This window comes from Aplidium turbinatum, chromosome 8, assembly GCF_918807975.1.
Source record: "Aplidium turbinatum chromosome 8, kaAplTurb1.1, whole genome shotgun sequence".
Taxonomy (NCBI): Eukaryota; Metazoa; Chordata; class Ascidiacea; order Aplousobranchia; family Polyclinidae; genus Aplidium; species Aplidium turbinatum.
Window position 1 is genome coordinate 32,748,593 of NC_137479.1, and position 20,454 is coordinate 32,769,046.

The 20,454-nt window shown below is 40.4% G+C and overlaps 2 protein-coding genes across 3 annotated transcripts; both read left to right on the forward strand.

The window, feature by feature from the left end:
- Nucleotides 1–1,774: 1,774 nt before the first annotated feature.
- On the forward strand, nt 1,775–3,521 carry LOC145775411 (uncharacterized). Its single transcript, XM_082586704.1, has 2 exons — nt 1,775–2,499; nt 2,605–3,521. Exons 1-2 carry the CDS (start codon nt 1,812–1,814, stop codon nt 3,519–3,521), a joined length of 1,605 nt encoding a protein of 534 aa, XP_082442830.1. The 5' UTR covers nt 1,775–1,811.
- A 5,601-nt stretch (nt 3,522–9,122) lies between these two features.
- LOC145775815 (peptidyl-glycine alpha-amidating monooxygenase A-like) lies at nt 9,123–20,454 on the forward strand. Of its 2 annotated transcripts, XM_082587189.1 has the most exons (16): nt 9,123–10,130; nt 10,339–10,399; nt 10,576–10,666; nt 11,072–11,179; nt 11,377–11,490; nt 13,298–13,449; nt 13,674–13,854; nt 14,902–15,065; nt 16,590–16,742; nt 17,154–17,262; nt 17,651–17,852; nt 18,376–18,496; nt 18,595–18,690; nt 18,837–19,034; nt 19,524–19,687; nt 19,871–20,454. In XM_082587189.1, exons 1-16 carry the CDS (start codon nt 9,879–9,881, stop codon nt 19,958–19,960), a joined length of 2,256 nt encoding a protein of 751 aa, XP_082443315.1. In that variant the 5' UTR covers nt 9,123–9,878; the 3' UTR covers nt 19,961–20,454. The 2 variants fall into 2 exon arrangements, with proteins under 2 accessions (XP_082443315.1, XP_082443316.1); XM_082587190.1 differs by lacking the exons at nt 9,123–10,130; nt 10,339–10,399 and having other exon boundaries at nt 11,072–11,238.

Sequence of the window (20,454 nt, forward strand, 5' to 3'; positions counted from 1 at the left end):
CAAAATAAACAGGCTAACTGTTGGTTTAAACTTGAAAACTGAAATAGCGCAGGTAAGAACATTGCTATGTCTTACTTCTGCACTAAAAATTAGACCAAAACCGCTTTTTAGATTTCAACAATCAGCAAATGCTTGATCTAGGCCCAAAAACCTTTCCCAAGTCAAATTAAAAACTTTCTGACTGTCTGCACTAACTTTGATGTAAATTCTCTTCTGGTGAGCCTAGAATGACAAGTGAAACATCAATGAAATCGAGAAATGATACTCTAGCACCATGTTCAAAAAAGTTAAATTAAAAAAAGCAGCCGCTGGATAAAGATAGTATATATATGAGTTTTGCTGTTCGTGAAATTTTAAGATTACACAAGATTCGTTAAACGAGCATGAGCATTATTTTAGCATATCGGGTTTGATCTGGTCATGGAAAAGGTAAGGAAGTGTAATGAAGAGTAGCCTTTGCCTAGGATGCAGATATAATTCAGATAAATCAAATATAGTTATTACTATCTGAAGCCTTTACAAATTGTTTCACCTAACGGATCATCAGAAGGTCTGTAAAAACATGTAAACAGTGAAGAATCGATAATTCTGAAAAGATATTAAATATTACAACTGTAATTTAATCTGCCAAAAAAAATCTCTAAACCTGTACTTCCTGAGGAGATATTAAATATTACAACTGTAATTTAATCTGCAAAAAAAACCTTAAACAAATTTAAACTCAAGTACTTCAAAATAAAATAAATTCCTTTTGATTTTCACAGGTTTTTAAAATTTCATTTGATTTTTACAGGCTATAAATCTCATTTAATTTTTACAGGTTTATAAACAGATTTTATTTCATTTGTTCAGGACACTACAGGTTACATCATCACAATTCCTTGGGATTTTTACAGGTTATAATTTTGAAAAAATTGAATTTCATTTCATTTTTACAGGTTGTAAATCTCATTTAATTTTTACAGGTTTAAAAACATTTTTTGTTCATTCTGTTCAGATTACTACAGGATGCGCCGATCATAACAAGCATTTTGCTTCTTTGTGATGTCATAGATGTTGCCATCAGTTGCTTGGTTTCCATTGGAACAAATTGATTGAAGCTTTATCGTGGCGGATGGAGGCTGTCCTTAGTAGTTCTGGAGTTTTTTCTGCAGATTGGATTACGGTTATAATATTTAATATCTTTTCAGGAATTCAGGTTTAGGGTTTTTTTTTTTTTTTGCAGATTAAATTACAGTTGTAATATTTAATATCTCCTCAGGAAGTACAGGTTTAGAGATTTTTTTTGGCAGATTAAATTACAGTTGTAATATTTAATATCTTTTCAGAATTATCGATTCTTCACTGTTTACATGTTTTTACAGACCTTCTGATGATCCGTTAGGTGAAACAATTTGTAAAGGCTTCAGATAGTAATAACTATATTTGATTTAATTTGCTCTGCTTTGCTTTTTTGCTTAGCATTGAGCACTTTTTTGTAGTATTGATAGTTTTCATTGTTATAATTCAGATATGTGCATTAGAGAATGTAGAAAGTTATTTAAACATGTATGTATATTATATAGGCTAGTGTGGGGGTGTTCAGAGCCAGAGGCAAATTTACAAATGTCTGAATATTGCAAACTGGTGTAAATTTGTTAGCAAGAGAAGTAGGTGAGTGGTTAGCTTTTTTGAATTTGGTGTGGAAGACCTGGCTTCACATGTATGGTTGTTTAAGCCTGATGGAGTTAGTTACCATAACAGTTATTTTGTATATTTCTGGGAAATAGGCAATTGAATATATGACAGAGTGATAGACTTATATATGGAATATGTATAAATGTGACTGGAGCGAATCCGACATGGAAAAAGCACTGCAGGAATTGCGGAGCAACTCCATTTCCCTCCGGAGTGCTTCTCTTCGCTACAGCATACCTGAGAGCACCCTCAGGTCTAGGAGAAAAGCAAGGGGGGAAGCAGAAGCACATGGAACATCGGGCCGGAAGCAGGTGTTAGATCCCGTGCTTGAAACCTTTATGAGTGATTGCCTCTCCGTCTTGTGCAACCGTGGATTCAACCCAACTGTGGAAGAATTGTTGGATTTGGTCCAGTCCCATCTGGACCGCAATAATATCACAACAACATTTAAGAACAATCGGCCAGGTCGACACTGGTTAGAAAATTTCATGAAGAGAAATAATCTATCACGGAAAAAAGCAAACATCATCAGCAAAGAAAGGAAGTGGGGCACATCTAATCCATTTCTAATCTTTGATTTCTTTGATCTTCTGGAAGATGTAGTCACTTCTAAGAAACTTGCTGCATCACAAATTTGGAATTGCAATGAAATCGGCTTTTCCAGTGATCCGTCCAGTTGTCGAGTTATACGAGCTCGTGCTAAGGTCTCCTCCGGTCCAGGTCATGCTAACACAACAGTGTTAGCTTCTTGCAGTGCTGCCGGTGAAGCTCTTCCACCCTTGATTGTCTTAAAAGGCAAGCACCTCCAAAATACGTGGAAAGGTAAATGTTTTTATGTTGTTTATATATATTGCATTTAACAAGTTAATTTAGCAGTTGTAAATGTTAGTAACAGGACTAACAGGTAAGCTATGTATGTTTTATTAGTTTCAGGTTCTGTATCCCATCCAGGATTTCTGTACGCAGCCAGCGAGACGGGATGGGTGACATCTGATATTTTCCATACCTGGTTTGTATCATTCTGTAAACGAGTGACCCAACGACCTCTGTTACTTCTTCTGGATGGACATCTCACTCATGTTTCCATCGAAGTTATCCAGTTAGCCATGACTGAGGACATTACCATCCTCAAATTCCCCCCGCACGTATCAGATGTCCTTCAACCATTGGACGTTTCCTGTTTTGATCCGTTGAAGAAGAAGTGGGCATCGCTCTTGAGTGCGCGGTCAGACAGCCACATGTCATCAACAAAGGCCAACTTTGTTGATGAGCTTGCCTGTATCTGGTATGAGTGCCTGATGCTCTGCAATATTAAAAGCGGTTTTGTTTCAACTGGGATTTTCCCAGTCGATAGAAATAAATTCCCAGAACATCGACTGGATACTTGCATGCTGTCCAAATACAAGAGGTGGGTTTCTGAAGGGAAGAAAGAAGACATGCTAGAGATGGCAAGCTGCGAGACAACTCCACAAAAACCAGAGCTGCAAGCGCCTCAAGAACAAATAACACCAGATGCCTGCCCTCATTGTATGAATGCCGGTCCAATGCCAGAAGCTTGCCCAGGTTTAGGCAAGAAATGGGTGCTTGGTTGGACAATTGTTCCTGACAACTCTCCGTGTTCCTCCACCCCAACTGATGAGCCAACAGCATCAAGCCAGTCCATAGATATGTCTTCTAGCTTTGAGAAGACAATCATGGACAAAGTCAGGCCCGTTAGGTCCAAGACTAAAGTCATGCGACGAAAAATTGGCTTTGCTGCTTCAATAATTTCCGATGAGGAATACCTCGGCAAAACTCAATCTCTGTCGCAGCCAAGGCCTAAACGGGCTAAGGGCTCAAATTAAGTGAAGGGTGCGGTCCAACAGCAGAATGACGAATTTGATGCTGTAGCTCCATCTGCACCAATATCAGTTTCTGATGAGTTAGAGCTTGCTGGAAAGCACTGAGCCCTCCTAACCCGGAAGATGATCTCATTCGCTCTTGGTGCGCCTGTGTGTTCCTGCATTGAGGAAAAAATTCCTTTACATTGGCAGGATACGCTTCCTTGAAGATCAAGGATCCATTATGTCTTTTACAGAGACGTACTGAATCCAAGTAAATTCTTTCTGCCATTTTTCTTGAAACCTTTGCCCGCTGGTAGATTTCTTGGTAACATCAGTCGCTAGCGGTGCTTACAAATGTTTGACGGAGGTCGAGGTACCTGACTGCTCAGAATCGCTAGGACTAGTCACAACAGCTACCGCTTCAGTGGCTTCCACAGACTTGCTGATTTTCCTTAAAAACATATCCATGCTAGCTTGTACTTTACCTGCCCTCTTCATTGATTTCGTGTGATAGATGCGTAATCACAGAGAATCCTGGTCTAAACTTTTCGAGACATTTTTTAACAAGGCAAATTAATAACTTTATTACTTTAAGCAAGTCTATAGCTGCACCTGCAGTCCTGCACATAAACTGTAAAGTTGCCTACTTCATTTTTATTATTATGATTGTTGTTTTTCGGCGCTTTATAACTGCTTACAACGCAATAACAACGTTCGAGCACGTGGTTAACCACAAGACTGCTACACCAGGTTACATTTACATTAAACATGCGTCTGCATTTGTTACGTCATAGCGAATCATTCAATAAGCGTGAGCTTCAAACGGAGGGGAAATGAACAAGTCAGCAATTCTTGATGTAATAGCTATTGTTGCGTTCTTCCAATGACAACACTGCACAGCTATTAATGGACCCTAAACCTCAGGCGTTGTTGTAGCATGCTGCGTAGTGCTTAGGAAACGAACTAAATTAGTGTGAATTTGAAACAGATATTATTTTGAATACCGTAATTGATTAAAATAAAAAAAAAGAATTAAAATACCGATGAGAGCAGGGGTTGCACCGCACCCCCGTACTCTACGCCTATGCCCTTGTGTCTTTTGATGTCGTGAAAACCTGGAGGCCTTCAGTCTTAGGAATTTGGAGCGCTAACTAATAATTTGGGTGCATTCTTGCAATCGATAGTTTGATAATATATGCTATACGTAGTTTTACGTCTTTTTAGCATTGAGCATCTGCTGCATGCCACAGTGTGTTTGTGTGTTCTGATTAAGTGCATCGCTTGGAACATTTCAACCACACTAGGTTTTTCTCTTAAACCAACACGTCTAGCGTTGAATTCATTATTATGATTATTTCAGTCAGGCAATTCGCTTTGTTTGCAGTTATAGTACCATTTCAGATATCATGTCAGTTTAATTTATGTTACGAGTCATGATTTGATTCAGTTCACCGCGTTCTGTTAGGCATTTTTTCGATTGCATTGTTTTAAGAGTTAATGCGCCCTGATGACTAAAATATTTGTTTTTTTGCAATAAACTCATACTCGTTGAAATCAAGATATCATTCTCGGATCATGTCCGCCATCGATGTGCTCGGCAGTGGCGGCTGATGCTGTTTGTGAGTAGTGGGGCTGCAATAATCAATCCAGGGGGGGAGGGGCGAAGCCCGTCTGTAAGTTCGCCTATGGTTAGCGATTTTGCCGGGGTTCACCCCAGAAAAATTTGAAAAATCACATGAAATTTGGTGCGTTCTGAGCCTGTTTGCACCCCAAATTTTGAAAAAAATGCATTCAAACTTTGTTGAAAAATTTACGTATTTCAGCTTAGTCTTGACTAGGCTGGCCGTTGCATACAAGGCTCAAGTGATTTAGAGAAGCCCAAAGCTGGACTAGCACTTTCTATAACCTCTTGAATACCCTAACTCTACAGATAAAACTTCTACATTTATGGCTCATCGCTACTCTGCGAAATTAAAACTAACTTTAAAAAGTCTGTAATGTTATTCGGTTAGGAGGGGCTGTTTTCCATGCAGCCCCAACAGATTCAAAAATTACCGTTCTGTGTGCTGTAAAATACCAAAAGAGGTGGAGCTTCAAGGATAATTTTTAGACAATCAGAGCGCTTGAAATCCAGAATCTTGGGCTGCAGAGAAGTTTGCCCAAAATCCATGTTGCCAAATGAAACTTTTAGTATTTCAATTTTCCGCAATCCTTAAGTGAAAAAAGTAACCGGGTCGGGCAAACACAGTGGAAAACATATTTTCCCTCTTCTCTTTCTTTCAGGTGGGGCTGCAGCCCCATGGCACAAGCCGCCACTGGTGCTCGGGATGTTGCTGCAATAATTTACAGCTAGGTATCAGCGGATACTTTGGACTATTCGACGTGCGCTACACTTCCAAGCACTAATGCAATAACTTAGATTGCTTATAGCGAGAGAATGGTAGAGAGAAATCAATTTTGCAGCGTTTAATCTTGCAGATTTTTCTGAAATTTTGTCGCAGTTTTTATAGCAAGTAAGTCATGAGATTTCCATGGCAAAGTTTCATTCAGTAAAATGCCTAGAAAACTAACAGTGTTAAGACGTTCAATTGGTTCATTATGCACAGATAATGTATGGGTGAAGTTAAAACACTTTGTATTATTATTATTGCTAAATAAAATGTGGTTAGTTTTATTTACATTTAACGACAGCCTATTTGCTGCCAGCCAGTTGGTTACCTTTAACATTTCCATATTGGCAAGTCTATAAAGCTTGCTAATATTGTTACCACATAAAAACAAATTGGAGTCATCAGCAAACAAACAGACTCAGAGTGCTGTAAGCTGTTACAGAAATCATTTGTCAATATCATAACAGTAAAGTTCCTAGTATTGAACCCTGGGGACCTCGAAACATAGCTTGTTTTTATTTCTGACCATCACAACAAAAACAATATATGCCAAACATAGCATAGGTTTAGGAAAAGGTAAAAACGACTAAACGTGGATGTTATAACGTGCACGATACCAAAGCAGGACAATCATTTTAAGATATGGCACAGCTGCAACACAACTGATAGCAGCAAAGTGACATGTGGACTATTCATTGATTCAGACATTCCCATTATTTTCTCATGATATTGACTGTCTTGTGAGTGTACCTTGACTTAGATAACTCCATGTTTTACGGTGCCTCCATGATGTAGCTTCCATATGAATAAAAATAAATATGTTATATTTGCTGCTATTGTAAATTGAAATGAATATGGAGCTTGGAGCTCTGCCATATAAACTTGACTGATAGTCGAGACACAGCAGCATGATGCTGGAGCAGTGTCAAACCAATGTTGTGCAGTTGTTCTCACTTTGCAGCTAGTGCTAAGCAGCCTCAGTGCAAGAATGTTGAAATAAAAAAAGGTGATTTTTCCTTTGAGGATTATAACATTGTGTGGCATATGTGTATTGTACAATCTCCTGGTTTGATGCCAATCTAATACTTTTTTTGTTAAGTCTGCAAACCTAAATAATGTTTGCTATTTTTTCACTGTCATATACCTTTTTCACTAGCTAAAGACCTGAACCTACCAGAGATGATTGGAGTCTGGATTTTCAGGCTTTGCATCCGCTCTGCCTTTAAGCTAAATTCAATGCGCATCCTGTTGTTTGGGGCAAAATGTATCTCTGCATTCAGTGCTAATCAATGTATTGGAGAATCACGTAGTTAATAGTGTCTAATTTATACTGTCTAATGGACAACATTTAACAGTATTATCCACTATAAAACAAATCAGATAAAACATGAAGACAATATTGTGGTTACTCTTAAACTCACAAATTTTGGGCAAAGTTTTCCACCCGGGCAAAGTTGTGCTGTTTTATGGTAACATGACTTCATTTATATTAATACCAATAAAAAAGTATTAATCACTTTGATAAGTGCTAAGCTGGAATTTGATCAGCAAAGGCTCAAAATGAAACCAAGAAATAATATGAGCCACACCATTAAAACATTCAGTCTAAACTACCACAACAAATTTCATTCATTTCCTTTATCCAACCTACCACCTTGAGCTTGTAAATCATTATCTCTGCTGCCATTCCATGGGTTTGTCATGTTTGAGCAGTTCAGGCTGCAACAAGTAGTATGCACGAGATCACAGAGCTATAACACTAACTCGACACCTTTATCTCTGATTTATCTCGCTATAACACTAACTGACATACACTTGGTGGATTGTGAGGTAGTTGTCTCCTTCCAAAGCAGTAATTGCGATTGAAAAAGGCATTGAAATCCCCACCAACAATTCAATGATTAAAAAATCTAATTCATGTTTCTTGTTTTCTTTGCCAGTTCTCTCCAAAACATTAATCACACTGTCTTTGCTATCCACCATGGATTTCAACCTAGTCAATGTTGAGTTCCTCCTTGTATCTTTGCTTTAAAGCTATTTTATCTTATTATTTAGCCTTGTTTTCTTAACTTATGATGTCACTGACTTCACATTTTGCATTGTTTAAATTGAAATACATGATACAGTAACTTTTAATTCTTTATTGTAATATTAGTATTGATCTCATGAAAGAGCTGCAAGTTGAAATACTCACGTACAAGAGAAACAAATTTACAACACAGTCTACGAATTGAACCAAGCAAGGGACTGAATAAAATTTCAACAAAATAGAAACTAACCTTTACCTACAGCAGCTAGCAACCTAAGTGAAGTTGTTGAGTCATATTGACTCGGTAAAGAAAACAACTTGACCAATGACCACTTGACCAGGCACTGTAGGCAACAGCAGACATTATTTTTAAGGTGTGGTCTTACGGTGCTTCCATATCGAAAAATCGGGAAATATTATTAATGCAGTGCAACAAATGCTTATTTGTTAGCAGGAAAATTTGTAAATTACGAAGATTACAAATTTATTGTCTGTTTTAAAAAAAAATATTTTTATTTAACACTAAATTCTCCACATCGGCTCCTGCTCATCTCTGATACCTACTACATAAACTACTATTCAGGCATGTCTAAAACCCTTTAAGGTTTTTCCACCATTTTCCGTTCTTTGAATTGCTGATATTTCGATTATTGTAGCTAGTAGTATTTTTTTGTTTTATTCCAAGTGCATTAATGACGAAAACTAAATTAATTATTCTCATGCGTTTGTATACACAGGATATTGACATTTTATAGAATGTTTCTTACCACAATATGTAACATTATGTATCGGGTTCGACCAAAGAAAGATCGTTGGTGGAAAGTTCAGCGACTGAAGGAAGCAAGCAGGCATTTTTGGTATCAGACCACACGAGGTCGTGTAGGAGTCTGCAAGAGTCTTGTTCGAAGGTCTTACGTATTTCAAACCCAAGCGAGGTTGGCCATGCCACATTTTCGTCACAAAGTGCGAACTTCTCGCTTGCAAGCAGCATGCAATGAATTTGATGTTACCAACTACCAGTTCAAGGCTGGGTTGATAGCTGGTGGTGTCAGACTAAATACTCACATGCTAAATGTCCTGTCCATGTATGAGCCACGAACATTTGAAAGACTTGTCGAGCTGTCACAACGGAGCTCTATTGAGAAAGCTTACAAAGATCATATGGAACTCCCTGAACGATGTTTCACAAAAGTACAATAGAGTTAGTTTCACATTTTGTTGCTTTGTGGTTTTGTATCCACTTTGTTCAGTTGGAAGCCTGAACCGTAACAAGGACAATGTTACTTCTTTTTTCCCTGAACCGTAACAAGGACAATGCTACTTCATCTTTTCCTGAACCATAACAAGGACAATGTTACTTCATCTTTTCAATAATTGCAAGTGCAGGCGTTTTTTAGATGCTTGGAAATTATAATTTTATGGCATTTATCCTTTTCTATTGTTGAAATAAGACGAATTGTTCTGGATATTTACAGCTTGGCAAATTTTGAATTTTTGATGTCAGGTTCAACTTGACTTGTAGTTGCATGTTTTTTTACATCTGATATTTAGTTTTTGTATCTGCTTCATCAAGATGTGTCATCGAAGTAATAAGTTTTTATAAAGATTTTCACTTTATCAAATGAAGAATCCTTCTGACTTGATAACCTTTTTCTGTCATTTTTTATCCTAACTTAGCATTAAGAAATGACTGTCACTGCTTACTTGTTCTGTTACAGTTTTGACTCTCCCTGGTGTGTGTCAATACTGTGAAAAAACTCGCCAAGATACAATTTCAAAGCCATCTTGTATTTTCCGAATGTCTGTCGTGGTGATTTTTTTGTTTGTTTGATTTTCAATCTAAGGTTTTGCAATGTGACTTCATTGTTGAATGTATTGTTATTGTTGGGTAGGTTTTCTACACAACTTAACGTCAAAACTAACTGATCATTGTTGCTGTGACGTGATATAAGGAGGAACATGTTAGTAATGTGGTGGATAGTTGTTGGTAGTCTTTGGGTGATGCCACCAAGCATCGATCCATCCCCTGTCCTTGAGAGATTGGAAGAATCCAAATGGGATTATTTGATAGATCGAGTTGATGACAAAAATGTACAGTTTTCACTAAGAAATGAAGAAGATATGTGTGAGAGCCACATCGATTATAACCAGGATGGGACAATGAACATTAATATTTATGCTGATAAGTTCCATGTTGACCAAACAGATCAAGTACGTATGCGATTTTCTTTTTGACAACATTTCTCTTCAAACTTATATATTTGTCATCTGCTATTTTGCATTTATCAAATGCTGGCATTTGCACAACAATCTAACCTCTTAGTGTAATTGATTAAGAATCGACTTCGTTATAGTAATAGCATCTTCAGCTAACACATGTAAAAAAGAAAATACTTAAAACGAACACATGTTCCTGCAGGGCGAGGCGTATATGTGCACTACCCATAAGGTTCCTAACAACGATTCTGAAAGTTTTATCAGTGAGTTAATTTTTCAATATTCCTATTAATATTATTGGTTGAGTTAAGTTTCAAAATTGTTTCACTTTGTATACGAAATTTGGTTCGTTATTTTTATAACAAATTACTGTTGCTATGGTAATAGAAGTTGTGTACTTTGGTGCACTTTATGGCATTTCTGGAAATTATATTTTCAGCAAAGTTTATCCCTCTTGCTTCAATGGCTTCAGTCGATCACGTGATCGTGTATGGATGCAATGCACCGAAAGTGTCGGAAAAGAAGATGTGGTAAGACCACTTGCCACTTGTAACGCAAGCAAGAGCTCTTTGAGTTCATGGAAATTGACAAGCAGAAGCTTTCTCACTTAAATGTCAGATGCTGGTACAATACTAATCAGAAATTAAATTTGTAACTGACTTTCTCTGTATGTTTTTAAGTTTCTTCAATCTCAGTCCTACACTCTCTATCGTATTTTCTTATTTGGCCTGCCATTGCAACTTCTGGTTGAACATTGTCACTTGCGCAACCTACGCGGTCAAAGTGAGGTGATCACTAACAAGTGGTCACTGGTCAGTGGGTCTAGTTAGTTTCAGTTAGTGGTTCCCACAATGTACCGAAACTACTTTTCTTGCCGGTTACTGTGAAAAACTCTTTTAAACCACTCATCTAAGTTGCTATTGCCATGTTTTTAGGAATTGTCTGTCACATCTTGACTTGTGCAGTGTTGGCCCTGTGGAGATCCTTTATGCATGGGCCACTGGTGCTCCCTCTTTGACCCTCCCTCCTCAGGTGGGGTTAAGGTGGGTGACGTAGAGGTTTTGGTAGATGGTTGTTTCCTGACGTCATCGTGCATTCTCAGGTAGCATCAGCTGTCCTTAATCGTTTATCAATCTTCTGCACTGAAAGAGAAAGCTTGAACGTTAGTTGCTATTAGTGCTTGGTTTGAATTTGTTTTGTCAACTCCAATGATATCAAGTGAATAGTGTACAATTATCAGGGTTGGAGGGGCTTCGGGAATACAGCATTTGGTCGTTCAGGTTCATTACACTAGCAAGCGGCTTCACGGAAGCATCAGTTGTCCTGGAGTCACCATGGTTGCCACGCAACAAAAGTAAGTGTTTGGTAGGGGTGTTCAATTCGATTTTCGATTCGATTAAGGTGATATTCGAAATTCGTTTTTTCGTATCGGACATATTCGAAATTATAACAGCCCTTTCGGCTGAACGCGGTTGAAAGTAACGCGAGTGGCGCGAAATCTGTCTAGTCGCATTTTGCAAGCGAAAAAAGACTTCGACGCATGCGCATCGTCGATCACGTGACTATCACACGTTTTCGCGGGTCCAACGGCCAGGGATGCCAGGTCGGCATTTTTAATGCCAAATTTCTCTCAAGAATGAAGATAGCTAGGTTGTGCAATAGCAGAAAGTGTAGGCTGAGCTTTCTCGCAGTTTTATCCATTTTTTACCGAATCCATAGGCGTCTAAGCCGTGGGGGCAGGGCCGTAGCCAAACCGCAGAGCAAGGAGGGGCAACTTTTAGGGGGGGGGGCGAAAAAATTTAAATGGGCAAAATCATAATAATTGTAGCTGTTGCTTGAGAATGTTGAGATTTTGCCAAGGAGGGGCGAATTTTTTTTTAGGGGGGCGAGGCCCCCCTGGCCCCCGGCTGACTACGGGCCTGCGTGGATGTCAGTCCCCCACGCATATTTCTGTGTGGGGGTAACTTTTTATGCTGTATTGAATATTGATACATAAAACAATAGATGAACTAGCGATCGGCAGCAGTAAAACACTTTTTGAATGCAAACCGCAATAGCTTCGCGATAAATAATAATCACTATGAACGAGTTGCAATGCTACAATCCAACACCAGACCACAAAATCTGTCATTTTTACATTGATTAAATGTCTGCAGACGTTGAATCAATGTAAAAATGACTAATTTTGTTGCCTGGGACATAGCAAAAATCTACCATTTTGTGTCGATTCAATGTCATCAGATGTTAAATGCACCCAAAATCAACATAATTTGCTACGTAGACGGAGCGTGCGTTTAGCTTTATGCGCTTGCAAACATACTCGATGTCGCTTTCGAGTCGAAACTTCTGCACTCTGCAGTGAAATGTCGCGGCAGTGAATCGCTCGCTGTGAAAATGAACTTGAAGTGTTTTGGATCCCAGCGACCTCGGCTCCAGCGGAGCAATCGTTTTCAAAAACTGGCCTGACCTTCACGAAGCTGAGATCCCGACTGACGGGTGACGATGTCGATCAGCTTGTGTTCATAAACACCAACATGGGCCTGGAGCTGTAGACGTTATTTTGTGTTTTTTTTTCGCAAATTTTCATGGCTTTTTTTCGCGTTTTCTAGCGAATTTTCATGTCGTTTCTTTCAATAAAATCTCATTTTGCAGTTTGGTGAATAGTTGTGATATTCGAAATCGAAATTCGGAAATCGAAAACAAATTGAATTTCGAATAATCGAAATTGAACACCCCTAGTGTTTGGTTTATTGTATCGGCATACAAGTATGGTTCATCTTTAAATACAAAGTGGCTGAGTTTTCAAGCAGAAATATCATATTGCTACCACCTTTTGTGTTTATTCGTCAGTTGTTGCTTGCACGCAGGTCAGTGCAGTTTTATTGAATTTCAGTCATTATTAACATTTCACGAATATATAATTGTTTTGTTTAGATGAATTAAGATATTTTCCTGAAGAGGGCAGAAAGTTTTGCCGAAAACGTTTGAAATTATGTAGCCTATCTATTTCATTTCTGTATTAATTTTGAATTATGCAATTCAATGTTATTAAGTTGTTATCGATTGTCTGTCTATGGTTTTTAAAAAGTACCTCTCTACCAAAGCTATACTAAATATCTTTTGGTGGCCAACCTCATCATGATACTGATATCCGTTTCCAGACAGACATACTTTGCTGGGGTAATGATCACAAGACCTGGCTCCATCAACATCCCCCCGTATAGCCGGTACAGCAAATCAGACGTCAGTTGTCGAATTTCAGCATCTTCTGCATTGAATGTGTTTGCTTTCCGCACGCACACTCACCACATAGGTATGTGACAGGAGCATGATCAGTGATCCGTGACTAAACGCTGTCGTCGTGTTTATTGTAACCTGCTGGCAACTCTGACCTGATACGTGATTGTCAAGGCTGGTTTGACTTTGTTTCTGATCAAAGTGTCAGATCACATTTAAGAGAAGCCTGAAGATTTGTTTCAAGTTGAGAGCTGATATGTCACAGACACTGTACTCAAAAGTTTTGTTCCTGGTCCCCAGGCACTGTCGTTACCGGGTACCGCGTGCGAAATGGAAGTGCCGTGATAATTGGGAAGGGAAATCCCCAGTGGCCCCAAGCTTTTTACTCTAGAATCGGTGGCCCCATTACAGTGTTTCCAGATGATGGTTTGTTGGTGAGATGCGTTTACAAGAGCAACCGGCCAACAATTACCCAACTGGGGTGAGTGCTTAACGTTAATTTACGCGAGTTTAACGTAAATCGAACGTTGCCACTGCTTCAAGTGCGACTTTGTTGATGTTGTAATGCTGGCTGATGTAAATATTTACAAATTGCAGTTTAGTTTTATCATCTACGTCTTCTTCAATGATGCGTCTTCAACTTCAGTTTATGTTAGAATGCAATCCTCAAGTCCACTAAGCTTATGATCACACTTAGGGTATTCCCCCAACACTGTTGTAAGCTTTAGAGCAGTGGTTCTTAACCTTTTTTTCCCCAGCGCCCCTTTTCAGAGATTTCCATAGTCTGGCGCCCACCATAATATAAGGGCTGTAGTCTACTAATGACATTTTCTTCCAAGACTATAAGGCTAGCCTACAGCCAGTAGTAATTAGTTATTAGTTAGTAAGAAAAAACTAGTTTAAGCCGATGTTAGTTTTAACACTAAAAAATCAGCACAGATGTGCCTTAAGGCTCTTAACTTAAAAGTCTTAAGGCACATCTCTGCTGATTTTTTAGTAGTTAGTAAGAGTTACACTAATAACCATTATTGACTGACTATTATTATGACCAGTCCTTATGGTTTGCTTGCACTGCCTGCCCGCTGTCCCTGCCAAAAGCTGACCACAAAATGCCATTTACTTACTACAAGGAAAGGGAAACAATGCCCATTATCAACAACAAAGGCCATGCACAACACCATCCGACGTCCACGCTTGTCGGATGGTGTTGTGCATTGTGCTGTATAGGCCAACATAGAATGCTCTGAGAGAGAATCACTACTTCCCTTGTTAAACACAATCTCTATACTGTATATAGCTCCTCATCCTCGGTGGATTCTCGTACCCCCAGCAGAACTACTAAAGCAAATTTGCAGTGAGGAAAATATCGTTACACCTTCTGAATGTAGCGCCCCCTATAACGCCCCCTGAATATTTCCGCCCCTCTAAAAGTTAACAGCGCCCACTAGGGGGCGGTAGCGCCCAGGTTAAGAACCACTGCTTTAGAGTGTAGTAGTTGCTCAATCGTTTTTGTTGTTTAATCTTCCAGCTTCAGAGGAAGTGACGATATGTGCAATTTCTTCATGATGTATTTCTCCTCCAGTCCTCCAGCATCACAATTGATATGCTTCGGTGATAATCTACCATCCTCTGCACAGCTCTTCCCTTCCACTGCAGATGATCTTTCCCCATATCCTGGATACGCTGGTCGAGGTACCTCGCAATAACCTTCCACAGTCCACACGTCACTTCATTCTGATTGTCCTCGTTTTGAGTTCTATTCGTTTCAACGTCGAGTAAAGTGACTCGTTGTCAAGTAAAGTGACTCGTAGTCAAGTAAAGTGACTCGTTGTCAAGTAAAGTGACTTGTTGTCAAGTAACGTGACACGTTGTCAAGTAAAGTGACTCGTTGTCAAGTAAAGTGACTCATTGTCAAGTAAAGTGACTCGTAGTCAAGTACAGTGGCTCGTTGTCAAGTACAGTGGCTCGTTGTCAAGTAAAGTGACTCGTTGTCAAGTACAGTGACACGTTGTCAAGTAAAGTGACTCGTTGTCAAGTAAAGTGACTCGTTGTCAAGTAAAGTGACTTGTTGTCAAGTAAAGTGACTCGTTGTCAAGTAAAGTGACTAGTTGTCAAGTAAAGTGACTCGTAGTCAAGTACAGTGACACGTTGTCAAGTAAAGTGACTCGTTGTCAAGTAAAGTGACTCGTAGTCAAGTACAGTGACACGTTGTCAAGTAAAGTGACTCGTTGTCAAGTAAAGTGACTCGTTGTCAAGTAAAGTGACTCGTTGTCAAGTAAAGTGACTCGTTGTCAAGTAAAGTGACTCGTTGTCAAGTAAAGTGACTCGTTGTTAAGTAACGTGACACGTTGTCAAGTAAAGTGACTCGTTGTCAAGTAAAGTGACTCGTTGTCAAGTAAAGTGACTCGTAGTCAAGTACAGTGACTCGTTGTCAAGTAAAGTGACTCGTAGTCAAGTAAAGTGACTCGTTGTCAAGTAAAGTGACTCGTTGTCAAGTAACGTGACTCGTTGTCAAGTACAGTGACTCGTTGTCGAGTAAAGTGACTCGTTGTCAAGTAAAGTGACTCGTTGTCAAGTAAAGTGACACGTTGTCAAGTAAAGTGACTCGTAGTCAAGTAAAGTGACTCGTAGTCAAGTAAAGTGACTCGTTGTCAAGTAAAGTGACTCGTAGTCAAGTACAGTGACTCGTTGTCAAGTAAAGTGATCCGTAGTCAAGTAAAGTGACTCGTTGTCAAGTACAGTGACACGTTGTCAAGTAAAGTGACTCGTTGTCAAGTAAAGTGACTCGTAGTCAAGTAAAGTGACTCGTTGTCAAGTAAAGTGACTCGTTGTCAAGTAAAGTGACTCGTTGTCAAGTAAAGTGACTCGTAGTCAAGTAAAGTGACACGTTGTCAAGTAAAGTGACTCGTTGTCAAGTAAAGTGACTCGTTGTCAAGTAAAGTGACTCGTTGTCAAGTAACGTGACTCGTTGTCAAGTACAGTGACTCGTTGTCGAGTAAAGTGACTCGTTGTCAAGTAAAGTGACTCGTTGTCAAGTAAAGTGACTCGTTGTCAAGTAACGTGACTCGTTGTCAAGTAAAGTGACTCGTTGTCAAGTAACGTGACTTGTTGTCAAGTAAAAGCGACTCTTTGTCAAGTAAAGTGAGTCGTTGTCAAGTAAAGTGACCAGTGAACTTGTCTAATTTTGTTTCAAAATAACCCACGTGTCTTTTGCAGTATCAACAGTTGCCATAGAAACTGGTGCTGCTGTCCAACCCGAAGTACCGGAGACCAATCCGAGCAACCAACTGAGTAGATCACAAAGGTCCAGTCTACCATCGCGTGCTGTGGATGAGATTGTTGCTCCTGACTCGCACTATAAATACCAAGGTAATAATTGATTGGAACTATGAACTTGGTAACTTTATGATTTGTTGTTGAGCGATTTGCTTGGAGATGCGACCTGCGATCATTGGAAATGCCGCTTTCTTACCTAAGTCGAGATTCGTTTGTCGACGGTTCTTTTTTTCACACTTTCGTGTTACTCACAGGAGGGGCCCACAAGAATGTGACTGTCCCCCTCCCTTGATGTTGTTTGCAATGTTCAAGATATTTTTACCAGTTTGTTGAAAAACAATCAAAAGCATCATCTTTATGCTGAGGTCGTCACCCATGCAGTTCCGCAGCCGCCTCACCTGATATGACGTTGTTAAGCAAAATATCGCAGCGATTCACCGAATCCTTTGTGTGTGTCATTGTGGCTGCTTGAAGGGAGCTCTAATTAACTTCTTGCATCCGCAGAACTTGTGGCTGACCTCCAGTGGCCGGTATTCCCCGATATTGGTCAAGTTGGGGGGGTCACGGTAGATGATTTTGGTCGCCTTCATGTCTTCCATCGCTCCTATCGTAGGTGAGTGGAGCAGCCAGCATTTGACCCTGTGGTCCTCATATTTGCACAACCGACCATCAAATTACGTGAGATGACATTGAAACAACGAATGTCAGTGGAAGATCATGCTGATGCAACTTTTGCATTGGAAACGCTACTTTTCGCTCCGATGTGTCCACACAGAGTATCTGTGTGCGGATCGTAATAAATGGTACGCTGGACAATGATTGGTTATGTCATTTATAAAGTTCCCAACAAAAGTGCCACCATATGCGTATCGTGGATGATACTGTTAGTGACTCCATCAAACATTCATCTGAAGCTGATCGACGAAGCTGGTGACGTCACAATGCCCGTGGTTGGTCACTACGTCAGGTCTTACACTTTATCGTCCTCTTGTGTTGTCTAGGTGGGGCCATCATTCCTTCCTCCCCTTTACCGACATCTTTGCTGCTCCACAGCGCCCCATAACAAACGATACTGTTACCGTGCTGGATCTGCAAGATGGCGCTGTTGTTCACTCCTGGGGGGCTGGCATGTTCTACATGCCGCATGGTGCCACTGTTGTCGGCAACGACTCCTTGTGGTTGGCAGACGCTGCAATGCATCAGGTGAACCACCGTGACGTAAATGTAACACCATCGTGACGTAGATGTAACAACACCGTGACGTAGATCTAACAGCTGTTACGTAGATGACGTAGATGTAACAACCTCATGAGTGACGTTGATGTAACAACACCGTGATGTAAATGTAACAACACTGTAACGTAAATATAACAGCACCGTGACGTAAATGTAACAACACCGTGACGTAATTGTAACAACACCGTGACGTAGATCTAACAGCTGTTACGTAGATGCAACAACCCCGTGAGTGACGTTGATGTAACAACACCGTGACGTAGATGTAACAGCTGTCAGGGGCAAGCTGACCCACAAATGACTGAAAGCGACCGATTCCATCTACAACGCATCAACATCTTGTTATAATTTCTGGTTTGCTTGCAATAAATGAGATGGACAACATCAAGCGACCTGTGTTCTAACCCCACCCCAAGCAGTTGAGCTTCGAAATATTGCTTCAGTCTTGGATGTTATTTGACTGGTTTCAATTAAATTATTTTATTTCCAGGTGTTTAAGTTCCCCCTGTATGGAAGGGAAACCCCCCTTTTAACCCTGGGTGTGAAGTTGGAGCCGGGTGATGATGAGAGGCACTTTTGTAAACCGACCGATGTCGCTGTGGACTGGGAAGGTATCTACTGCGATGAGGGTGCAGTGGTAGTCGATATTTCTTGGGTGCTTGTGAGCAACCCACCGCAGCACAGGTTCATTATGACGTCATTTTCGCAGGTATGGTGTACGTAGCGGATGGATATTGCAACGGGCGCATCGTGAAGTTCACCCCTGATGGAATGTTTGTGAAGTCTTGGGGGGAAAGGAATATGGGTGAGTGGGGTATCAGCAGAGAAAGGGTGAGGATGACATGTGTTGGAAGTGAAATGGGGTATCAGCAATTCTTGTGGCAAGAAGTTCAATTGAGTATCATCAATATCACTTGTGATCATTATTATTACTGTGCATTCTCACCACAGGTGCATCCCCGCCCCCACCGTTGCAATTCAACATCGTCCACAGCATCACGATTATAGGGGATGACGAGGTGTGCGCTGCCGACCGGGAGAATGGAAGGATCCAGTGTTTCACCCTGGATGGGGAGCTTACGAGGGTGATCGAGCATCGGGAGGTGATGGGAGGGAACGTGTACGCCATCGCGTATAGCGCTTCATATGGTCAGTAGAAACTGCATATTGTAGAATGACCATGAACGAACAATGACGGTTACCACCTTTTATCTTGCTCCCAATGTAGCAACATCCATCCACGGCGATCACAGATGCAACACAATAGACAACTGGAAGTAGCGAAGGGACACGCAGTCCATCAAGTCGACTGCTGCCAAAGTGTTCTCGTCCACACAACCGACATGCTCACCAACAAAATGTTCTGGTTACGTCTCGTAGTGCAAAGATCTATTATGTCGCTTTGCTACGAAAATTGGAAAGATTGCCAATATAGCCAAAGATAGTGTTTAGGCGAGTTCTAGTTTACATCCGGAGCAATTGAATAGCGGCCATTGTTTAAAGCGACCGCTTTCTTGTTTGGGGTGTTAGCTCCCAGTGATCCCGATCATACTTTGCATGGATGTAGACGTAGTTACAATTACGTCATCTCACCCCACGATTGTTTCTTAACTTTTCATCGCAATCAACGTCACCCAGGTGGGGTCATCTATGCCGTCAACGGGCCCTCCATTTCTGGGGGCAAGACTTCCGGGTTCACTATTGACAGCCAGACGGGGACGATCCTCCAACAATGGAATCCTTCGTCCATTGTCGACCTCACCCATCCACATGATGTCGCTGTGTCTCCCAATGACAAGCAGGCAAGTCACACTCAGCGTCATTTACAATTTTGTTCCGTCGGTTGGGGAAATTACTTTTCTGCATTTCGATATTAAAGTTTGTTGCTCGTAGATGTCGCATCTCACGTCGCGTCCTCATTATCTTGGGATCCCACCGCTATCACTGTCCCCCGAATACTAATCATTGCTGCGTCACAATTGCAGGTGTACGTCGGTCAGCTCAGCGACAGAAAGGTCTATAAGTTTGACGTCATCGCGACCCAGCGGAAACCCCATGTTAATACTCCGTCATGACACGTGACCTTCCCGCGATTGCATTGAACTTCAGCGTCGTTCCAGAATATTTGTTTCCAGAAGATGACGTCATGTTTGATTCTCCTTGTCGTAGCACACCTGACCTGCAATGATGTCGACATGACGTCACATTCACTTGTGAGCCAATGATGACGTACATTGGACATTCCCACAATGCATTGCTGCATTTGCACAACTTTTGTCTTCACTTGTTTTGTTTGTTTTTGATCCGCACGTAGTGTTGCTCTTTATATCATCTATGCAACGTAGTCTATAGTGACGTGTCGTGGTGCAATATTGCCGCTTTGTGGACTCCCGGCGCAGTCTGTGGACGGTTGCGTCACAATGGGGGGAGTCACACGTTTTTTTTTAGTTTGATTTTTTTTTAATTAATTTTATCGCTTATTAGAAAAACTAAAGTTTGTTTTGCTCTTAAGTTATTTTATTGCCTCTCTTGCCAATTGCTTTTCATAATTACATGGATTTGAATAGAG